Below are 21737 nucleotides of genomic sequence, written 5' to 3' on the forward strand. Positions count from 1 at the left end.
ATATCAATAGGTTAAGATAAAAAAGGAATTTTATATGAAAGCTGCATGGCTCCATACACACCAGAGAATTATTAGCAGAACTTGTTTTAGATATTATGCCATTAAGCTTTTTAACATGTTTTACCTTGCTGTTATAGGCTATAGCATGTTTTTTTTAAATCTGTGTTGAAATGGTTATGTCTGGTGTACCAGAAATCAAGTAAAATTAACTTTTAAACTATTTTCTTTTTATGTTAAGGTTGTTGGGAAAGTAGCCTGTTAATAGAGCTATGCGTCATATGGTCAAAAGCAAAATGGAAACACTAATAACTTTCGTTTCCCATGGCAATCAAGTGTTAAACAAATGTATTGGCCAATTATTCCAAATGTAGTAACTCTTATGGAAATCTGTTTGTTTTTTAAAAATTAGTTATGACTAAATTTAAAGTATTTAAATGACCACCAGAGACAGATGAATAAATGGTTCAATTTTGTTTTTTATTATAAAAACATTTAGAGACACTTTCTAAAAAATGTGTACAAGTGAAACTATATTAGAAATTTAAACATAATACTTTTTAACCAGTTTTCTATTTACACATACTAAAATTCCCAAATTGGAACAACAACAAAATGTGAAACACATTATAGGAGTATACAATATATACAAACTTTCAGAGATTTGTTATCTCTGAATCCTTTATACTGTACATACAATTATTACAAAAGAAGCAAATTTCTGCTTGTCTGATTTGAGTAGTTTCATTACATTAATGGAACTCACAATAGGTCTCCACTACTGGAGTATTTATCCAGCAGGGCTCGAGTTAGCAGCTCTAGTGAAGACCCTGCTAAATTGACTGTCAAATGCACTCCTGTCAACTGCGGTACTCCGTTGGAACAAGAAGCTTAAGGTAATTCAAACGGGTGAGTTTCTCTTGTTGACTCAGCATGGTGAAGACGCTGCATATAGATGACCTAAGGAATGTTGATTCCAGCTAAATTATATATAATTTCCACAGTCTGCAGTTATGGCAAGTAGACAAAAAGACAAGAGTTTTGGTAGCCTGAAGCTCAGCCAATGGAAGACCTATCAAGACAGCACCTTTCCATTTTCATAGGCTCAGGATTTTTCTGGTTTAAATAGTCAATAGCATTAGTGTAACCTATGAGTTACATCAGAACACCACCACCACCATCTGTATTTCATGTCTTTCTGCAGCAGAGAGGGCATAAAAATACTTCAGAACCTATTTTATTATTTATAAAGATGTCTGACCAGACATCTATCTAAATAATAGGTCCATACGCTTCCCACCTTCCCCAAAAAGAAAGCACATGGCTCTTTTCCTGATTTTCTCTCTTCATATTGTTTGTAACTTTCATCCCAAAAAGTATCACCTAATTTTCATCTAATAAAAGGCACTTTTTCTGTAGATGAGACTACCTTCTCCTCTTACTGTAATTCTACTGTGCACAGAGAGCTAACTTCAGATATGCCACTTGTGACTGCAGATGGGATACTATTAGTAGATGCTGTTCTCCAAGCTTGGATGGTCTCAACAACTTCTAATGGATTGCTTGGACCCAAGTCGAAGAGTGCATACACTGCTGCTAACTGTACTCCCCAAGGAACATCTGCAAAGATTTGGTAAATTAGTAATTAGGAAGGAAATCCACAGGGGGGGGGGGGAAATCAGTATTTAAAAAGATATTTTACATGTAATAGCCTTTTCATCATTTAACCTGAATTCAGAAGATTATTAATTGTCAAATTAAAATAATCTATGAGAAAAAAAAATCAAAAGGAAGCCTATAAACAGAAGTACAAGTGTTACTTGGAAAATAGGATTAATGTATCTGCTGTATTCCAAAGCATATCTGATAAGCAAATGCTTATCGGATAGTTGACACACTAGTCAACTAGTCGCTTCATGCTCTCCCCGCCCCCCGTTACCTCTATCAGAAAGAGACAGGGGAGAGGGATGAGGAGGGGGTGCTTCAAAATGACAGTGCTGCGTAGAGTGCCGCTGTACTTGGCGCTGTCGCTTTGAAAAGCCATGTGGAGCCTGACGCCGGGCTTCCCAGTGTTTCGAAGTGGGAGAGCTACATTTAGCCCAGGGACTCCCACGCCAGGGCCCTGTGCTCCCCACAGCGCTTTCATGTTTCAAGTGTCCTGGAGTGCCCTTATCAACTAATTGAATAGTCAATGCAAAATAATTGAATTAATTCAATTAGCCAATTAAAAAAAATTTTACATCCCTATTTCAAAGATACCGTCACACTGTGTGTAATTTAAGACATCTGATTGCCCATTAAAAAAAAAGTGTCAATGTCTTAGAAAAAACTTCTAAATTCAGTGCAGCTATGATTTTCAAAGGAGCACCTAAGGGCGTTAAACATGTAATTCTCTTAGCCTCCTTTGAAAATCTAGACCTACAAACATAATTATTTCACATCCACTTTGACTACAAGGGAAACACCATCATTTAATTTCTCATATCATGGGATCTCATACCTTTAGCATGGTCATGCCTAACTCCAAAGCGAATGCCATCTCAAAGTTATTATAGCACAGGGCTACTCAACTTTGGAAGCCCCAGCGGCCACAATGATACTCACAGCATATGACGAGGGCCACAACTTAAGTGTGGTTGCATATACATGCCAATATATGCAAATAGCTTATTTCACACTGACAGGCATGAATACAAAGATTAAGACAAGACTACACAACACACAGACCCATTTAAGTCAGTGCTACTGATATTAATAAAATGCAATTCTACCCAATTTCCACCTATATGACAGCACTTTTAATGAGCAATGACTGCCCAGGAATTTAACTACTAAAATGCATATCAACAAAAGACCATTATATTGACTACTTTTTTGTTTTGGCTCCCACCCACAGGTCATCTGTTGAGCCCTGCGTAAACCCAAACTGCACCGTGGGCCACAAACAACACGGACTGTGTGTTGCATAGCCCTGTTGTAGCAGCTAGGAATCGAGGAGCTGAGACATATATAGCATCATTCTAACAAAATCAGTTATATACTTGGTCAATTGTCTCCCCTCAACAACAACTGAATAAAATCAACTCCTCATCTGTCAGACATATTTAGAAGCCATTTTGTATGCCATTTGTATGCCACTGCTAATTGATTTACGTAATGCTAAACCTGGTATTGAATGATAAGTTATGTGGCATGATTCTGAAAACCTTTACGAAAGTGAATAACCTTCCCATGTGAATTGTCTTCTACCTCATGCATACAGAAGGACTGAGTTTGAAGGACTGAGTTCATAGTTCCTATCCTTCATTAACATACTGGCAAAACCCCTTGATTTAAGAATCAGCAGTTACGTTTTCTACATGAACGTTACCTACCTTCTTCTTTCGCATGCAGTATAAAGCGCCCAATGACAGAACTGATATTTTTCACAACAGACAAAAATCCTTCCTTCAATCCTATTTGGCCTAAGCGACCTAAAAGAGGAGAAAAACATTACAGTGCTTCTGTATAGGTGATCACGATAGCAGCTTTATTTTTAGACATAGCCTTCCTTACATATAACAGAATGTACAGCACAACAACCTAAGAATTATGAATACCAAAGTTATGAAGTGACCAGTCAATCACAGACACTACTCGGAACCGGAAGTACACAATAAGGCATCAGTGGAAAGACACACACACAGGCAAATACAGTACAGTACTACATTAAATGTAAGCTATCAAAAAATTAAGGGAAAGTTTAAAAGAGAAAACAGTTTCTTTGATTGCTATATTTAAGATAGTTAAACAGAATTTTCTTTTGAATTGCAAAGCTTCAAAGCTGTATTAAATCAATGTTCAGTTGCAAACTTTTGAAAGAAAGTAACTCTGAAAATGTTATGGTTGAAGGACCTTCATTCCTGAGGTGTCTAACAACACTGAGGTTCTACTGTTGAAACCAAAGTCTTGCCTATGTACAAGATGAACAATCCTATTTCAAATCTGAAGCCACAAAATATTGGACTGTGGACTAAAAAGAGGGACTATATTAATATACAACTTATGACTAAATTTAAAAGCACTTTTCAAATTTACCAAAATGTATAGGAAATCACACTCATATCAAGGTAATGTTTCTGTTAGGAATGTGGCAACAGTTTAACAGTGCACAGCAACACTACACAATAATTTAAAATGAAGGAAAACAGGAAGTTACTGCCATATAAATGAAGGTTCTTTGAGATGTGTGGTCCCTATCTATATTCCAAGTGTGAGGATGTGCAATTTCTGAAAGGAAGGAGTCCCCCTTGCTGCGGGTAAGGGTTTGTCACATGGGGTAGAGTATGCATGGTCTATACTCCACTCTTATCCAGATACCAGGCTATGAGGTGAAAAGGGTTCAAATTTGGATGACAGAGCCTTCTCTCATCTTGTATAGCAGATTCAGGAGTGTTTACGTGCTGAGCGGTGTAAGGGTGGAATATCTGAGGAGGTCCAGAACCAGAACTGATGGGGCCAAAATGTGGCTATGAGTATGAGGGTGGCTTTGTCCAAATAAATCTTCTATAGCACCAGTGGCAGGAGGAGAGGGCGTAGTGAAGGTCATCTGTTCAAGGGAGGAAGCAAGCATCTCCCTGAGAGCCCTCCCATAATGTTCCTCTCGAGCAACAAGGGGCAAGCTTTTTGTTCTTGTGAGTAGCAGAGGTCCCATTGGTGGGTGTGGGTGTGTGCACTCCACTTCACAAAGTAGTGCACAACCATGTTATCACGTAACTCCAACTTGTGATTGAGATAGGGAGTCCCGCCGAGTATATTGGCCAGGGAATTGTGGGTTCCAGTACACAGGCAGCTTAAAACATTGTATGGTTCTTGATGCACGAGCTACAGAGCCAGATTAACTCAGAGCGGTAGGCAGCAGACATGATACAGTCTTGCTTGTTGATGTATATGACTGTTGCAGTGTTGTTGGTGAGCAGTTGAAAGTGGAGGGACCCAACAAGCAGGAGGAAGATGGGACTGTGGAAGTTAATTATGTACATCCTGACTTCCCAATACTGTCCAAACTCCTTGATCACTGTGCTGGCCTAAGTGGGCCCCATAACCTATGAGAGAGGCATTTATTGTAATGGGGCTGTGTAGTGTTGGAGGGAGTCAGGGGGTGTCAATCATGAACTTGGAAGGACTAGACCACCGTGTAAAGGAGAACAACATAGTCTGGGGTACAATTTAACCTTAGAGTCTCTAAGGTCTCTGTTGGGTCTATAGATGTAGGAGCTGCCAAGCTTGAAGACTACACATATGAAGATGTGTGTGCAGGCTGCCATATGGCCAAAGAAGGAGAGAGATTAACAGACTAAATGGTCTTTGACATGTTCAATGAGAAATGTCAGTGCTACAAAGCTATCTGCTTGGAAAAAAGCCCTTCTATAATGGAGCTGAGTTGTGCCCAATGAAATGTATCATATAAGCAAGAGTTCACACTGACTTTTTCCTCATTGACACAGTTAGATACCTAGATACCTAGCAGTGCCTGGAGACCAAGATGACAGAGATTATAAAGATGGCTTCCTGTCACGATAGCATCACTGGAAGCCGATCATCAAAGTAAGGAAATACTAATTAACAGAGGCAATGCATCACTACATGGTTTATGTGAACACTCACAATGCTGTCATGTCACTGTGACGAAACGAAGGACCCAAAACCGATAATGTTGCAACCCTATCTGAAAGAGGGAAATTGTACTGGGCCAGATGAATGCTGGTGTGGAATTAAATGTCTTTCATGTCAAGAGCTGGGATAGTGAGGAGATAAGAGGCCAGCATGACTATACTGAGTTTGTACTTTTTCAGGTGTTGAGCACATTTATCCAAATCTATAATAGGGCAGTGCCTTCCACACTTCTTCAGGATGAGGAAGTACATTAGGTGGAAGCCTTGTCTTCTATAATGAGGTATGATAGGCGCTAACACCTCTTCAAGGAGCAGATCATCTGCTTTTTGTTGAAGTATCAGTTGATGGGATGAGTCCCAGAGGGAGTCAGGGATTGGGGGAGGAGGGTGCAGCTGAGCAGCAGGAATGAGAGGAACTAGACAGAATATCTGAGATGAATGATCTCCAGGAAACAACTCTCTATGGTGATCTTGTCCAATTGTGGGCAAAAAGGGCATAATGGCCTCCAAAGATGATATGGGGTGCTACAGGTGACACTGATAGACATTTGCAGGTCTCGGACCAGAAGGTCAAAACTGTGATTTGGTCTAATATCCAGCTTAGATATCTCTCTCACTGCCACTTGAGACCATCTATCCTGGTTCTGGCATCTGTCAGGCTGCTTCATTGGGCTGAGGAAGGTAAGGCTACTCTAGATGGTCCCTGGGGGTGGAAGCTGTCCAGGAGTAGATGTTGTGGATTCTGAACCTCCTCCAAGTAGATGCCAAGATCTGACTATACCCTTTTTAGCAAGTCCTGGTATTGGCAGTGACTATCTAATAGAGAGAGTGGAAGGAGAATGATCAACTCAGGCAAGCAGGATACTATACTGGGCTGTCAGCTGCCCGTGTGCTCCGCGGCTTTGCTCCCTGTCCCCCTGGTCTGCAGACCAAGGGGACGGGGAGCAAAGCAGAGCAAAGCCGCGGAGCCTGGGGTTCTTAAGTTGAATCTGTATGTAAGTCAGAACTGGCGTCCAGATTCAGCCGCTGTTGAAACTGATCAGTTTCAGCAGCGGCTGAATCTGGACGCCAGTTCCGACTTACATACAGATTCAACTTAAGAACAAACCTACAGTCCCTATCTTGTACGTAACCCGGGGACTGCCTGTATGGCTAAAAGGAAGGGTCCTTCAGATGTGGTGGGCCCCAGAGGAAACAGTACCAAGGCCTCTGTTAAGTCATATGCCAGACAGCATGGGATGTAGGTCCAGACTACACTGTGAAAACAGTGAGAAAGTGGGTTCTGGCTCCAAAAACTCCTTGGACGCTGAATAAGGTTTGTTAGTGCTGGCTGTTCCCAGTGTAGTAGGTGAACAGGCATCTCTGGCAACAGCAGGACTTCATTCTCCAGGGTCAGAATGTCATGAATGAGCAGGAGATAGAGAGAAAACAGGGGAGGATCACTCTTCCACAACAGAAAAGCCTCTGATAATCCAAGGGTCCGCAGTGTGTGGGAGAAGATTCTGGATGGGCATGGCAGTAACTGCAGAGCTGGTTTATCTGGGAAGCATATGGGTACTGGTGGAGCAGGCAGCGTGCACAGCAATGAGCATGCTGCTTGCGTGCCAGGATCACTGTTGGATCCCATATGTGCCTGACCTTACCAGCCTCAAGCAAAACTCTTGGGTGTCAATCCAGTCAGATGTACATGCAACTTCTCACCTGACATGACATGGCTCCAGGAGGAAATGCTGCACTTGGGAGCATTCTGCAGTGAGAATCTACTCTTCCCATGAGTGATTTTTGCTCTATGCCGAGCATGTGTGGTCTTGGGAACAGCACTCACCACCAGTGATGGCAGGTCTTCTGGTTGAAGATTCAAGTGTGCCCTGGATCTCATTGTTTCCTCCATCAGGCATTTACAAAGATGAAGCTCGCAGGCTTCCTGGGCCTAGGGTAAGAAGGATTGGCAAATGTTGCATGCCTTGCTAAGACATCTGTGCTGCTTGTTGCCCACAGAAAAGGAGCATGGAAAGGAAACAGTTTTTGAAGCCTGGAATCTGGGACATAGTCCTTGGGGGTGGGGGAACAGTAGAGGGAATATAGTCAGTGAATGAGAAAAGAACTACACTAACTATCACTTGAAAAAAAAAAACCCTTTATGTACAGCAAAAGCTGTGTTATCTGGCCCTATATCAACTGGTCCGATCTATAAACTGGTATTTCTAATCTTCATAGAAGGTTCAGTTGTTGCCTGGCTGGTCTTGGTAGGGGCACAGTTTGGTGGTTCTGCACACTGACCCTGCTCAGCCCCAAGCATTGGCTCAACAACTCCCACTGGCTGGGAACCGCAGCCAATGGGCGCTGCAGGGGCAGAACCTGAAAGTACAGCAGGGGTGGTGAACAGTAGGCCGAAAGGCCAGATGCAGTCCCTGACTTGCCTGGATCCAGCCCCCCCGTGCCCACCACCCGACTGATTTTTCTGTGGGTCAGTGGCCCCTCACCCAAAAAAGGTTCCCCACCTCTGAAATAGAGGAAGCATGCAGATCCACCTGGCCACACCTCCACCAGGAGCAGCTGTCCAGCATGACTGCCTCTTGGATCCAGCACCTCAAAACCCCTCCTACATTCCAAACCCCCTTCCATACCCCAACTCCCTCTTTCCTAATCAGAATTTTAAAGAAAATGTTGGAGAAATAGGTGAGTGCCAAGAACATGTCAGATAAATATTTTACTATACTTATATTCATAATGAAGCAGGGAGTTCCAGCTTAGGCCATGTGGCTGTAAGAGGAACTGGAGAAACTCTGCCTTGCACTAGTTCTTATACCTTTGACTGGGAGCGAGACGAGACCACTACATACATGCAAGTGAATGGAAATGAGTAAAACAGCTTCCCGGCTCATTCACACCCCCAGATGTGCAATACACACAGGCACCATCATTCAATGAAAAACCAATAATATTGTATGTACAACTGAAACTGCAGAGTCAATGTTTAGGAATGAAGAATACTTAATTTACAGTTTATACAGGAGACTGGGGACAACATTATTTCTCTGCCAAAGCACCGTGGGATCTTAAATATCCACAAATAGGTTAGATAGCTCATGTGAAAGAGCCTCTGATTAGCGTGCTGTCTCAGTACTCAGCCAGAAAAGAGCCACCTACTAAATTAATAGCTTTTCATAGCACCTATATGTTCTTTGGAGAGGTCTCATATACATGCTGCATAGGAATAATCCTGCTTTATATGCTGTGCTATTCAGAAGACATTAAGCATGCATTTCACATAGTGCATCCTGTGAACAATGACATTTAGTGTATATTTTACCCAAATAATTCGTTAAAGAACAATAATCAAGTGTGGCAGCATTATTTTTCTTCCCTTTCTGGTTCTCTCAAACTTTAAGGGAGAACACCTATTGCAGATACCCTAATTGACTATGTCTAGACTACATGCCTCTGTCGCCAGAGGCATGTAGATTAGGCTACCAGGCATAGGAAAATGAAGCGGCGATTTAAATAATCGCCACTTCATTTAAATTTACATGGCTGCCGCGCTGAGCCGACAAACAGCAGATCAGCTGTTTGTCGGCTCAGCGCGGTAGTCTGGACGCGCGGGTGTCAACATCAAAGGCATTTGTCGACCACCCAGGTAAACCTCATCCCAGGAAGCATACCTGGGTGGTCGACAAATACCTTTGATGTCGACACCCGTGCGTCCAGACTATCACGCTGAGCTGACAAACAGCTGATCAGCTGTTTGTCGGCTCAGCACGGCAGCCATGTAAATTTAAATGAAGCGGCGATTATTTAAATCGCCGCTTCATTTTCCTATGCCTGGTAGCCTAATCTACATGCCTCTGGCGACAGAGGCATGTAGTTTAGACGTACCCTTAGTATTTACTGAAGAAATAGCTAACATTTGAGGGAAGAACTTGATCAAAAGGATTTATGGAAATGTAAAAGTTGATCTAAAAAGCTTGCTTCTTCCTCCATGTAGGAGATGCATGAAGACACCAGAAATCAGCTACAATCACCATATCTGATGATTAATGTTATTCCAAAAAGCTAAATCAAAACTTGCTCCCCTACTTCAAAGTGAATGTAAACAAAATTCTGTTTAAAAACAAAATGACATTAAAACAGGTGGATAAGGTAATGTATTTTATTGGACCAACTTCTGTTGGTGAGACACACAATCTTTGAAGCTTACTTAGAGCTCACTGAGGAAGAAGAGGCTGGTGAGGGTAATCTCTCCTTCTGGACTAAATTGAACCCAAAAAAGGTATTATCTTCACTGTGTTCCCATATCTTGATACTATTTTGTTTTAATTAGAATAATTTTATTTTCTACAGTCACTCTTAATGTGCTCTATACACTAACTGCTAAACTACTGTAGCAAGTTCCAAGACATTTAACATATTTTATAAATACATTAAAAGCAAGAGGAAGACCAAGGACAGGGTAGGCCCACTGCTTAGCGAGGAGGGAGAAGCAGTAACAGGGAACTTGGAAATGGCAGAGATGCTCAATGACTTCTTTGTTTCGGTCTTCACCGAGAAGTCTGGAGGTGTGCCTAACGTAGTGAATACAAGCAGAGAGAGGGTAAGTTTAGAAGATAGGATACACAAAGAACAAGTTAAAAATCACTTAGGAAAGTTAGATGTCAGCAAGTCACCAGGTCCTGATGAAATGCATCCCAGGATACTCAAGGAGCTGATAGAGAAGGTATCTGAGCCTTTAGCTATGATCTTTGAAAAATCATGGCAGACAGGGGAGATTCCAGAAGACTGGAAAAGGGCAAATATTGTGCCCATCTATAAAAAGGGGAATAAGAACAACCCAGGAAATTATAGACCGGTCAGTTTAACGTCTGTCCCAGGGAAGATAATGGAGCAGGTAATTAAGGAAATCGTATGCAAACACTTGGAAAGTAATAAAGTGATAGGGAATAGCCAGCATGGGTTTGTGAAGAACAAGTCATGCCAAACTAATCTGATAGCTTTCTTTGAAAAGATAACGAGCCTTGTGGATAAGGGAGAAGCGGTGGATGTCATATACCTAGACTTTAGTAAGGCATTTGATACGGTCTCGCATGATATTCTTATTGATAAACTAGGCAAATATAACTTAGATAGGGCCACGATAAGGTGGGTGCATAATTGGCTGGATAACCGTAGTCAGAGAGTTGTTGTTAACGGTTCTAAATCCTGCTGGAAAGGGATAACAAGTGGAGTTCCTCAAGGGTCTGTTTTGGGACCCGTACTATTCAATATCTTCATCAATGATGTAGATATTGGGATAGAGAGTACTCTTATTAAGTTTGCAGATGATACCAAACTGGGTGGGGTTGCGACTTCTTTGGAGGATAGGGACATAATTCAAAATGACCTTAGCAAGTTAGAGAAATGGTCAGAGGTAAACAGGATGAGGTTTAATAAAGAGAAATGCAAAGTGCTCCACTTAGGAAGGAACAATCAGTTCCATACATACAAGATGGGAAGCGGCTGTCTAGGAAGGAGCATGGCGGAAAGGGATCTAGGGGTCATAGTGGACCACAAGTTGAATATGAGTCAACAGTGTGATGCTGTTGCAAAAAAAGCAAATATGATTCTAGGTTGTATCAACAGGTGTGTTGTAAGCAAAACTCGTGAAGTCATTCTGCCGCTCTATTCTGCACTAGTTAGGCCTCAGCTGGAGTACTGTGTCCAGTTCTGGGCACCACATTTCAAGAAAGATGTGGAGAAATTGGAAAGGGTACAGAGAAGAGCGACAAGAATGATTAAAGGTTTAGAGAACATGACCTATGAAGCCAGGCTTCATGAACTGGGCTTGTTTAGTTTGGAAAAAAGAAGATTAAGGGGGGACATGATAGCGGTTTTCAAATATCTAAAAGGGTGTCACAAGGAGGAAGGCGAAAATTTGTTCCTCTTGGTTTCTGAGGACAGGACAAGGAGTAATGGGCTTAAAGTGCAGCAGGGGAGGTTTAGATTGGACATTAGGAAAAAATTCCTAACTGTCAGGGTGGTCAAATATTGGAATAAATTGCCAAGGGAGGTGGTGGAATCTCCCTCTCTGGAGATATTTAAGAACAGGTTAGATAGACATCTGTCAGGGATGGTGTAGACGGAGCTTGATCCTGCCTTGAGGGCGGGGGGCTGGACTCGATGACCTCTCGAGGTCCCTTCCAGTCCTATTATTCTATGATTCTATGATTCTATATTGTACAAAAGCAAAAAGTCACTAAAATTAAATTAAAAAAATATATTAAGCTAGAAGTTTTCATTCTTCAGAGGTCACAGGTGTTCTCAAATTTTTTTAAGCCCATTTCACAATCTGATCCACTGGGACTCCACCCAATTCCTATTCTTGAAGCCTCCTTTCACACACTGATATATTCTTTACTGTTTGTTCCATTTCCCAAAGCAATGAGTAACTTACTGAAAGTCTCAGTTTACGAGTGTTTCATGGTACTACAACAGGAGTCTAATAATAGTTTCTGCTATAAACACAGATCAGAACACAACAGGGGAAAAAATGCAAAAAAGTTCGACACTACAGGTATGTAGACTTCATTATGACTAATATTTATATGCCTTTTTTCTCCGTCGGCCACAGGGCTGGGGTAGGAAGCAACCCAGGGTAAGGGGCAGGGAACCCCCCAGTGGGCTTGGCGTGTTTCGGGGAGAACCCCCCGCCAAGCCAGTGGTGGGAACCACCCACCACTACTAGGGCCCTGGGTTGGGGTCCGGTGGAGAGGGAGGGCCCGGACCCTCCTACCCCATCCCCTCAGGGCACAGAATAGGCCCCAGGGCTTGCTTTGATTGCTAGACTAGGCCCCAGTGCCTGCTTTGACTGCTGTAAGCTCGTGGGGGAGAGGGCGTGGTGGGGGGACCCCGCCTCAGCCCCTCATGTGGAGTCTGGCCAACGTGACGACATACGTCAGAGGCCATATGTCCGAGAATTTTGAGACATTTGCATACCGTCATGGTAGGAACTGATCGCACAGTCATGATAACGTCGTGAATGGTGTTGAATCTGTGTTCAGGCACAGTAGCTTTGCTGCTTCCATGTCGATGAAGGCCCCTATGAACTCCAATTTCGGCACTGGAAGTAGGGTAGATTTTGCATGGTTTATATGAAAGCCCAGATTGACCAGAAAGTGCAATGTGGTGTCAGTCATGGCTTTGGTTTCCTGAAGGGACGACCCTTTTATGAGACAGTCATCAAAGTATGGGAAATCATGACCCTTGATGCCCAAGTGAGGCCATTATGACCGCCAGGGTTTTGGAAAACACCCTGGGGTCAGTTGAGAGGCTAAAGGGAAGCACTCGGTACTGACAGTGTTGTGTGCCCACCATAAACCGCAAGAAACATCTGTGAGCAGGATAGACCGTGATATGGAAGTAGGCATCCTGGAGGTCAAGAGCCGAAAACCAGACCCCTTGATCCAATGCCGGGATGATTGTTGCTAAGGTTACCATTTTGAAATGGTGGTAGGCAATGTACTTGTTGAGTCTTCTCAAATCCAACATGGGTTGCCATCCTCCACTCTTCTTCTGGGTTAGGAAGTAGATTGAATAGAACCCCCAACCTTGGAATTCTGGTGATACTTGTTCTATGGCACACAGTTGTAGAAGGTGTGAAACCTCCTGTTGGAGAAGGGTTTTGTGAGATGGGTCCCTGAAGAGGAATGAAGTGGGAGGGTGGGAAGGGGGCAGGGAAGTAAACGGGATAGCATAGCCATGTTGAATCAGTTCCAGGACCCATTTGTCTGATGTGATGAGGGACCATTGGTGGAAAAGTGTCCAGAAAGGGTGATGGAATTGAGAAAGGCTGGTTGCAAGTGGTGGTGAAATGGCTTTCTGACTCTCGATCCGTTTTTCAAACCTGCTGTTTGTTTGCAGGTAGGTGGGTTACGGAGGAGTGCTGTTGGTGTTGGCGTTGAGGTCTACGACACTGTAGTCTTTGTTTTTGACAGAAGGCATATCTGGTCTGTCGTCTAAAGGGCTCCCTGGGCCGCTGGTAGGTCTGGTACCTCGTTCTCTTAAAGGGGGGAGTGTACATTCTCAGGGTCCTGAGGGTAGTACGGGAATCCTTCATGAAATGCAACACCTTCTCCGTCTTAACTGCGAATAGGTTGGTCTTATCGAATGGTAGATCCTCGACCTTCTGTTGTAAATCCCTCGGGACCCCGATGTCTGAAGATCCTTTGCATGCTGGATGCTGTAATACGGGCCGCGGTGTCTGCCATCTCCATAGTGGACTGTAGGACGGTGCGGGAGATGGTGTGGCCCTCCTGCATAATGTTGAGTAGAGTTGGTCTCTTGTGTTCTGAGAACTGTTAGAGCAGATTCTGTAGTTTGGAATTATTGGCGTTGTCGTAGTCCGTGAGCATCGCTGTATAATTTGCTGCTCTGAGGAACGAGGTGGCGGAGGAGTAGACCTTGCGGTCCATGATGTCAACTTTCTTGTGGTCTCTGTCCTGTGGAGTGGTTCTAAGGTTAGGTTATCTTCCTTTATGCTGAACAGAGTGCACTACTAATGAGTTTGGAGGGGAATGAGTAAAAAGTAGAGTCCATGTTTTTGGGGGCGATGAAATATTTGCGGTCAGCCCTTTTGTTTGTTGGGGTAATGGAAGCAGGAGTCTGCCAGATGTTATCGGCAGGGTCCAGAATAGCCTGGTCCATGGGGAGTGCTATTCTGGAGGTAGTGGAAGATTGCAGTGTGCATAGAAGCCGGTATTGTTTCACCTGCATCTCCGGAAGGTCACACTCCTGCGCCGAGGCCACTCTTTTGAAAAGGTCTTGGAACTTTCTCGCGTCGTCGCCAGATGGTGGGGCTTCGGCTGTGACCGCCTCATCTGGAGATGATGATAAATTGTGTAAAGGGTATCTAGCCTCTCCTTCGGACAGAGAGTCCTGTATCTCAGAGTGAGCTAGAGAGTTTGGCTCAGTCACTGAAGCAGTGATAGGAGGTGAGGCCGGTGGTGATCTCGAGATGGCCTTGGGACGTGGCTCCCATGCTTGCCATTGAGGGGTGTATGGTGGTGGGTAAGCATACTGCTGTGCATACCACAGCAGTAGAGGAGGAAGGTAGGCGTACTGTACTGAGCCAGGTTGCCAAGAGGGCAGTCTGTGGGCCAAGCTGAATTGTTGGGAAGAAAACCTGCTCCTTGATTCCATGTTGATCTCACTGGGGGAGTGAGAAACAATGGAAGACCTACAGGACCTCACCGACTGTATGGACAAATCCAGTGAAATCGGTACCATTGGTGTATGACATCGCACCAGTGATCGGTACTGGTCTCGTCCATCGGTGCCGGGTGGTGTAGCTTAATTGGTGCCGAAGGCATGTCGGTACAGGGCTTCTTTGGTGTGGATACCGGTGCTGTTTTTGTATAGTGCTTCGGTGCCGATCGCTCCGTGTTGGCCCGCCCGTGTATCCGGTGCCATAGACTGCAGTGCTGCTGATCTCGGTTTCGGCTCTGAGTGGGTTCGCTTATGTAGTGCCGATGTCTTAGGCAGTGATAAACCAGATGTTCTGGGTCTATCCTCGGTGATGACCTGTGTGGCAGTCGGTGCCGAGGGTAGTGAGCGAGTTGGGGAAAGGCCTGTTTTCGACGCCGCGAGGCTGGAGTGGGTAGAGGGATGATCTTTGTCCATACCCTTACTCTGCGAGGCCGGTTTTGGAGCCATAAGAGAGTCCTCTGAAGATGGGAGAAGGGACTTCTCGTAGGAGTGTCCTGAGTCTGTTAGCCAGATCACAACGTGCTCTTGCGGTGAGTTTAGAGCAGTGGGGTACTTTTGTGTCTGATGTGACTCCCCCAGACACTTTATGCACTTAGAGTGTCTGTCAGAAATGGGCACAGCATCGCGGCAAGACTCGCACCTCTTAAAGCCAGGAGAACCGGGAATGAGGTGCTGGGGGGAAAAGCAGCGAGCCGCAAGGAAGAACTTTTTTTTTTTTTTTAAACTGACTGGGAAGGAGGAAAAGGGGCTGAAAGAACTTGGATAATGAGGTAACTATAGGGATTAACTGGGTACTTGTCTATTTTTTAACAGAAATTTGAGAGAACGAAAGGCTACATCTGTTGCCGAGGACGGTAGAGAAGGAACTGAGGAGCTGCACCGCGCACGCGCCTAATGGATTTCAACAGCACAAGGGAGCGCTGCAGCACGTGTGCGGTGCAGTAGAAACTGCTAGAAAAAGTCTCCAGTCACTGGTGCAAGGACGCACCAGCACCCAGAGTAGAGCCCCCACAGGGACCACTTGAAGGAGAACTTGCTGCTTCCACAACAAATGACTGATGTGGTTGTGGTAGTGGAGTTTAGCTCAGAGACTCAAAATATATTTCTCATTCCCTTAATTCCCACAAGATCCCTTAATTCCTCAAAAAATGAGGTTTACAGGACCATGCAAAAAAGGGTTTTTTTCTGACAAACAGCCCCATTTACACGGGGCTTTTTAGTGGAAAACCTCGTCTGCAAAAAGGATTGGCAGAAGATATGCAAATGAGAGCACGATTTGCATATTTTCTGCTGAAAACCCCCTAGCAGTGTTAGACATAGCCTCTGTTTAAGATTTCCAAAAGGGTCCATGTGAAATGTTTTAGAGGTTTACAAATGAAAAGAAGGCTGATAAACTGCTGTGCTAGAAATTTTTACTAACTCAGAGCAGAAGAGTGTCACCTACTGGAATCAACAAAATGTAAGCGTATACAGTAATAAAATCTATATGGGATGAGCAAACGCATAGGAAATATTTTAATTTGTACAGAGATTTCCAAGTTACGGTCCACAGAAAGCTGGCTAGTTAAATGGTACTAAATTATTTTAGTTTCCAGCTGCAAAAATGTTTTACAAAACAATGAAGATATACTAAAATACTCTCCCAATATGTGTTTCCATGTAAGAAATTCCTTTCGCAGTCAATGATGTATAATTATGACAGGAGGAAGAGATTGTTTTATGCAAGTTTAGGAATCTACTAGAAAATGTGAGGGAAGTTTGAAAAACCCTAAAATATAGGGACATCAGAATTTAATGTGTACCTTTTCCACAAAGAGAAAAAACTCTTTACTTTCCAGTAATAAACATAGATAGTAATTGAGTCATTAGGAATCTACTATATAGCCTTCCACAAGGCCATAGCAATTTCTGTTCACAAGACTGAAATACAGATCAGTATCACTCATCTTCACAGTCAGAGGGAATAAATCTTCGATAAAAATTGTTGACTCAATGGTGAAATATCACATTTAAAGTAACAATGAAATTGAAAAGCCATTCCAGCTTCCAGAAGTCATCCAGGCATTTTCAAAGAGTGTATTTATAAAAAGTAGGAATTCAACCAAAACATGTTTTACTCACCAATTAGCCTGAGTGTTGATGCTACAATAATATCTGGGGTAGGTGGAATAGTCTCATGTCCTTTCCTATGCTTCACCCACTTATCCATGACAGGCCAAAGCTCTTTACTGTGGAAGAAAATTGGAGTTGAAAACATCAGACTTGAAAGACTCTGTGTACAGGTATGGTGTTGTTAATCATGTGATAAAACTGAAGAGCGGTGTGATACATTTTTATCCGCCTTTTATAATCTCACCTGCTCAATAATTCATCTACTTGGAACTTGTACATTTTCAATCCTTCAGCAGTTGTTTTGTTTATCTTTTTAATAGCCAGTTAAAGAAATTACTTGCCTCCTGAAGAAGAAACCTAAAATACTAGACTCGTCACACTGTGTCTGGGTTACAGCTGTTCAATACTGAAGTAGTTTTGGCTACAGTGCATTTCAATTTTCAGGTGCATTTTCTAGTCATTCTTTTGTCTGATGGAAATTAACCACTGTCTTTAGAAGATCAAGCATTTCATTTCCACTCATACATTGGGCTGAGGCGCTACTAAATCTATTTACAAAGCAAATAATTTTTGACCAGTTGCTATTGCTAGTATGGACTGATACTACCAAAAAGAGTAGCCATTTTACGTACAGAATCGTCATCAGTTAGAGAAACATAACAGGATTTTGTTTTTAAAGCTCATTAGCTAAAAGCAAAATCATTGGCTTTTGAATATAACGAACAAGAAAACATAAGGAGTAAGTAGCACAATACCTTATGATATTGTCATGGGTCCAAGTCCATTTCAAGTGACAGCAGAGGAGATCAATAGCAAATATATATTCCCAAGTGCTTTCACTCAAGTCTTCTCCATATTGCTCACTCAACTGGAATTCCATTTTTGGACACAACTGTATTGCCAAAAGCAGGCTTGAGACCATAATGCCTGTATCCAAAGGTGGAGTCTGGAAAGTTAAAATTGATTTATCTTAAAATAGGAAAAGGAAAGTATCCCAAACTAAGGATACTTTTCTCAGTATTTTACCTTAAAAATGGCCAACAGACAAACCATAATCCATGATTCTTACAAGAATTCACTTGGTATGAATACTGTAATTTGATCACTTTGGGAATTATAACCCCACTTACATATCCTCGGTATTTTCCTTTTCTATATATGGCACCATTCCAGACATGATTTTTTGCAATTATTACATTTTCATTTGTCTGAATTACGGTAGAATGAGAAAACGTTTTTCACTGCAAAAAGACAGTTGCTCACAACTCACATTAGTGAATTTTTGAGTTAAAATGTTGCGGTTGTCTAATCCTTACTAAATGCTAGTTTCGAAGCGAATGTGTCAAAAATATTTTAACCTAGCAAAGTAACGTGACATAAAGCTATTTAGCACATTAAACTGAAGCTAGAACTATCAGCAAATTTAAATGCAGCTATAGTCTTTAAATATCCAAAATATTTAAATGCTGCTCTCTCAGTACAAACTCAACAGATACAGTTTTCTCAGAACAGATGTTGATACAATAGAATAGCAGTAAATTCTGGAATGAGTATGCAATACACTAAACTGATACTATGACTTAGAATGAAACTGGGATATTTATACTTTTATAGACAGGGTGAATTCTGATTGGATAATAAGGATCCTTATATTAGGCACTGTTACTTACCAGAACCTATTCTTCAAAAGCTGACTATGTATTTCCACCTAAGGAATATGATGTCCTTGGCACTGAGAGATGGAACTGATTTGAAAAGCCAAATCCACAGAGGGAAGAGAAGGTGATCATGAGAGTCCTAGCATGAGGATAACATCTTCACCCTACTCCACCTAAGGGAGTGTCACCATCACCTCAATTCCTTCTTTCTATCTGCAGCACCCTGATATTATATACAGCTCCAAGGCAGAAAGGAAGATGGGCAGACAGCCTGAGTGCACAGAGGTGACTTCCAAAGAAAAAAATGGTTATCTACCTTTTCATAACTGTTCGAGATGTGTTGTTCACTTCCACTCTATCTTAGGTGTGTGCATGCTCATGTGTGCCATCTCTACAGATTTTTGCCTTAAGAGTATTCATAGGGTCAGCTCTGAAGCCCCTTTCACAGTGCTGCACTCACACGCTGGTGTATTTGGCGCCAGTAGATTAGTATAACTGGAGACCCTAGCATCAGAAAACGGAGTCTTCTGACCAGGGTTGGGGGGGGGGGGGGCTCCATGTGGAGCACCCTCAAATGAATATCCTGCTCCCTTTGAGTTTGAGGGCAAATGTTTTTACAGGTACCACACCTCTACTTTCTGTGGGGCCCCCCCATGCACTTTAAACAGCTATTGTGAATGTCACTATTAGGTATCAGCCAGTTGCACCAGCCAGGACTTTAACTGATCAACTACTCTAGCTTAGCTTAATGGTCTAAGTAGCTAACAAGGCAAAACAAAGGAGACAGAACAATGCAATGTAAGAACTGCTAATGGCCTTGTGATGCAAGACAAGGTGCTTAGACCAATGGTCACAGGTGGTAAAAAGAAACTGAAAAGTTGTGTAGGCAGGGTCAGCAGTACCTAATATACCAGCATGAACCCAGCACAAAAGGAGGCACCACAGCAAACCCTACAGATGACACTAAGACAAAAATCTCCAACTGTGTGTGTAGGCACATGCACACCTAGAATGGAATAGACATGACCAAGCACTTGAACAGCTATTGATGAGTAACCTCTCTTTTGTAATTGAGAAGCTCTGTAGTCTCACATGAGAGAGATTAGAAAGCAGTGTACTACCAAGACGACTGCAGGGAAGGAATTCTTAATTAAATATGGACCACTCTCTGCAACTGGGGAATCAGAGCACAAAGCTAAATCCAAAGAGTACTCATTGGTGAACATTTAGTCTTAATTTCAAGCTGCTGCATTATACATCTTCTCTAGGGAAACTAGCCAGAAATATGCCACTAATACAGTGGTGGCTCTAGTGGAGTCAATCTTTAAATCAGGGGACACTAGTTTCCTAACAAAGATGTAACAGCATTTCTGTGTGGTAAGGCAGTACTGCCATTCCACTTTTACAGATTGGGCATGGAAATTACAGAAAGAGTAAGTGACTTGCCCAAGTTTCACATTATGGATGTTAAATATGGGTAAACTGAATAGTCGAGTAACCTCATGAATTCTTATCGGTTAGTTGACTATTCTACAGTCGCCAAAGGTGGGGCTGGTAGTCAGTGCACTCTGGCTTCACCCTTGGAGCCCTCTGCCACTGGCGAGGGGAGCCAGTTTACAAAACAGCTCCCGTTGCAGACTGCCTGCCTGTTGCCCAGTGCTGCTGCCTCTAATAAAGAGGCAGCAGCACAGGGTGGCAGCACCCCTGTCTAGGGGATGCCTGAGCTCCCAGACTCAGTGCAAGCTGAAACTGAGCTTGGCTGCCCGCCTATGTGGCTACTAAAAACAGCCACAGCAAGTGAAGGTTGGCCTGGACCCGGCGTGAGCCAGGACTGAGCCGGGCTGCCTGCCTGCTAAAAAATGTACTGAAGGAGGCAGGGGAGGGAAATGCATGTAGTCTATAATATAAACCTATAAGGTTTTGCTTATTGGTTAATCGACTACACTATTACATCCCTATTTCACATAGTAAGTTTTTGGTACTTGAACCCAAATCTCCTAAGTTCTAGGTTAGAGCCATAACTAGTGGAGCATTGTTCACTGTCCCATATTCTACACGTAACCTATAGAGTTTTCTAAGTGGCCTGGTATTTTCCAGGTAAAAATAATCATTTTTACATCTAAAATATGCAGAGGAACATCCCCTGGCTGGGACTGGGATCTGGCGGAGAACAAGAAGTGGAGCAGCCAAAGCTTAAGCTCATTTACCCTCCTAGCAGATGGTAATTTTGATGGAAATGTGCTCAAGAGGACTTGTTTAACAACACTTGACTAGATACATTAAAAGTCCCAATCGAGGAAGACAGTTCTACTAATTAAAAACAACAAACAATCTGGTTTAGAAGTGAAGTGAAGTGAAGCTGGCTATCAAAAATAATATATTACAAATGGAAGAAAGGAGAAGTTGATTGCAATGAATATAAATTAGAAGTTAGGAATTATAAAAAGTTAAGTGAAAGAACACAAGGAGAAATTCTATGGCCAATAGATCTAAGAGCAATGACGGAACATTTTTTAAAGTATACTAGGAACAAACAAAACTCTGACAAAGGTATTGGCCCATTACTAGGTAGAAAAAATAGCAGAATTATCATTAATAATGGAGAAAAACAAGAGTGTTCAATAAATATTTCAGCTCTGTATTTGGAAAAACACAGACGACAAAAGTCTCTTCATATGATAATACTTTTTCCACTCCACTAGTACATCAAGAGCATGTTAAACAACAACTATTAAAATTAGACATTTAAAAATCAATAAGCCCAGATTAATTAAATCTAAGAGTTTTTAAAGAGCTGGCTAAGAGCTCACTGGACCAGCAAAGCCAATTTTTAATAAGTTTTGCAGCATTGGGGAAATTTCAGAGATTAGAAGAAACTTAATGTTGTGTGAATATTTAATAATTGCAAATATGATCACCTAGGTCATTTATAGGTCTATCAGTCTGACATCAATCTTTGGCGAGATATCAGAGTGGCTGATCTAGCACTTTCATAATAAAGAACTAAAGAAAAGTACGAATGCCAACCAACATGATTGGAAAACTGATCCAATTAAACTGATCCATTATGGAAAACTGA

The 21737-nt window shown here is 42.5% G+C and overlaps 1 protein-coding gene across 2 annotated transcripts in view; it reads right to left on the reverse strand.

The window, feature by feature from the left end:
- Positions 1-456: 456 nt before the first annotated feature.
- The window catches only part of ICE1 (interactor of little elongation complex ELL subunit 1), a 61606-nt gene continuing 40325 nt past the window's right edge, over positions 457-21737 (reverse strand). Inside the window, exons 17-20 of one of the 2 annotated variants that reach the window (XM_075921506.1) lie at positions 17756-17946; positions 17010-17116; positions 3372-3470; positions 457-1617 (exon numbers count right to left, since the gene is read on the reverse strand). In XM_075921506.1, coding sequence (XP_075777621.1) covers positions 1436-1617; positions 3372-3470; positions 17010-17116; positions 17756-17946 — 579 coding nt within the window. In that variant the 3' untranslated portion in view covers positions 457-1435. Of the gene's footprint in view, positions 1618-3371; positions 3471-17009; positions 17117-17755; positions 17947-21737 lie in introns of those variants that run through there. The other variant, XR_012901813.1, reaches the window with a different exon arrangement.

The sequence above is a fragment of the Pelodiscus sinensis genome, chromosome 2 (assembly GCF_049634645.1).
Source record: "Pelodiscus sinensis isolate JC-2024 chromosome 2, ASM4963464v1, whole genome shotgun sequence".
Classification (NCBI taxonomy): Eukaryota; Metazoa; Chordata; order Testudines; family Trionychidae; genus Pelodiscus; species Pelodiscus sinensis.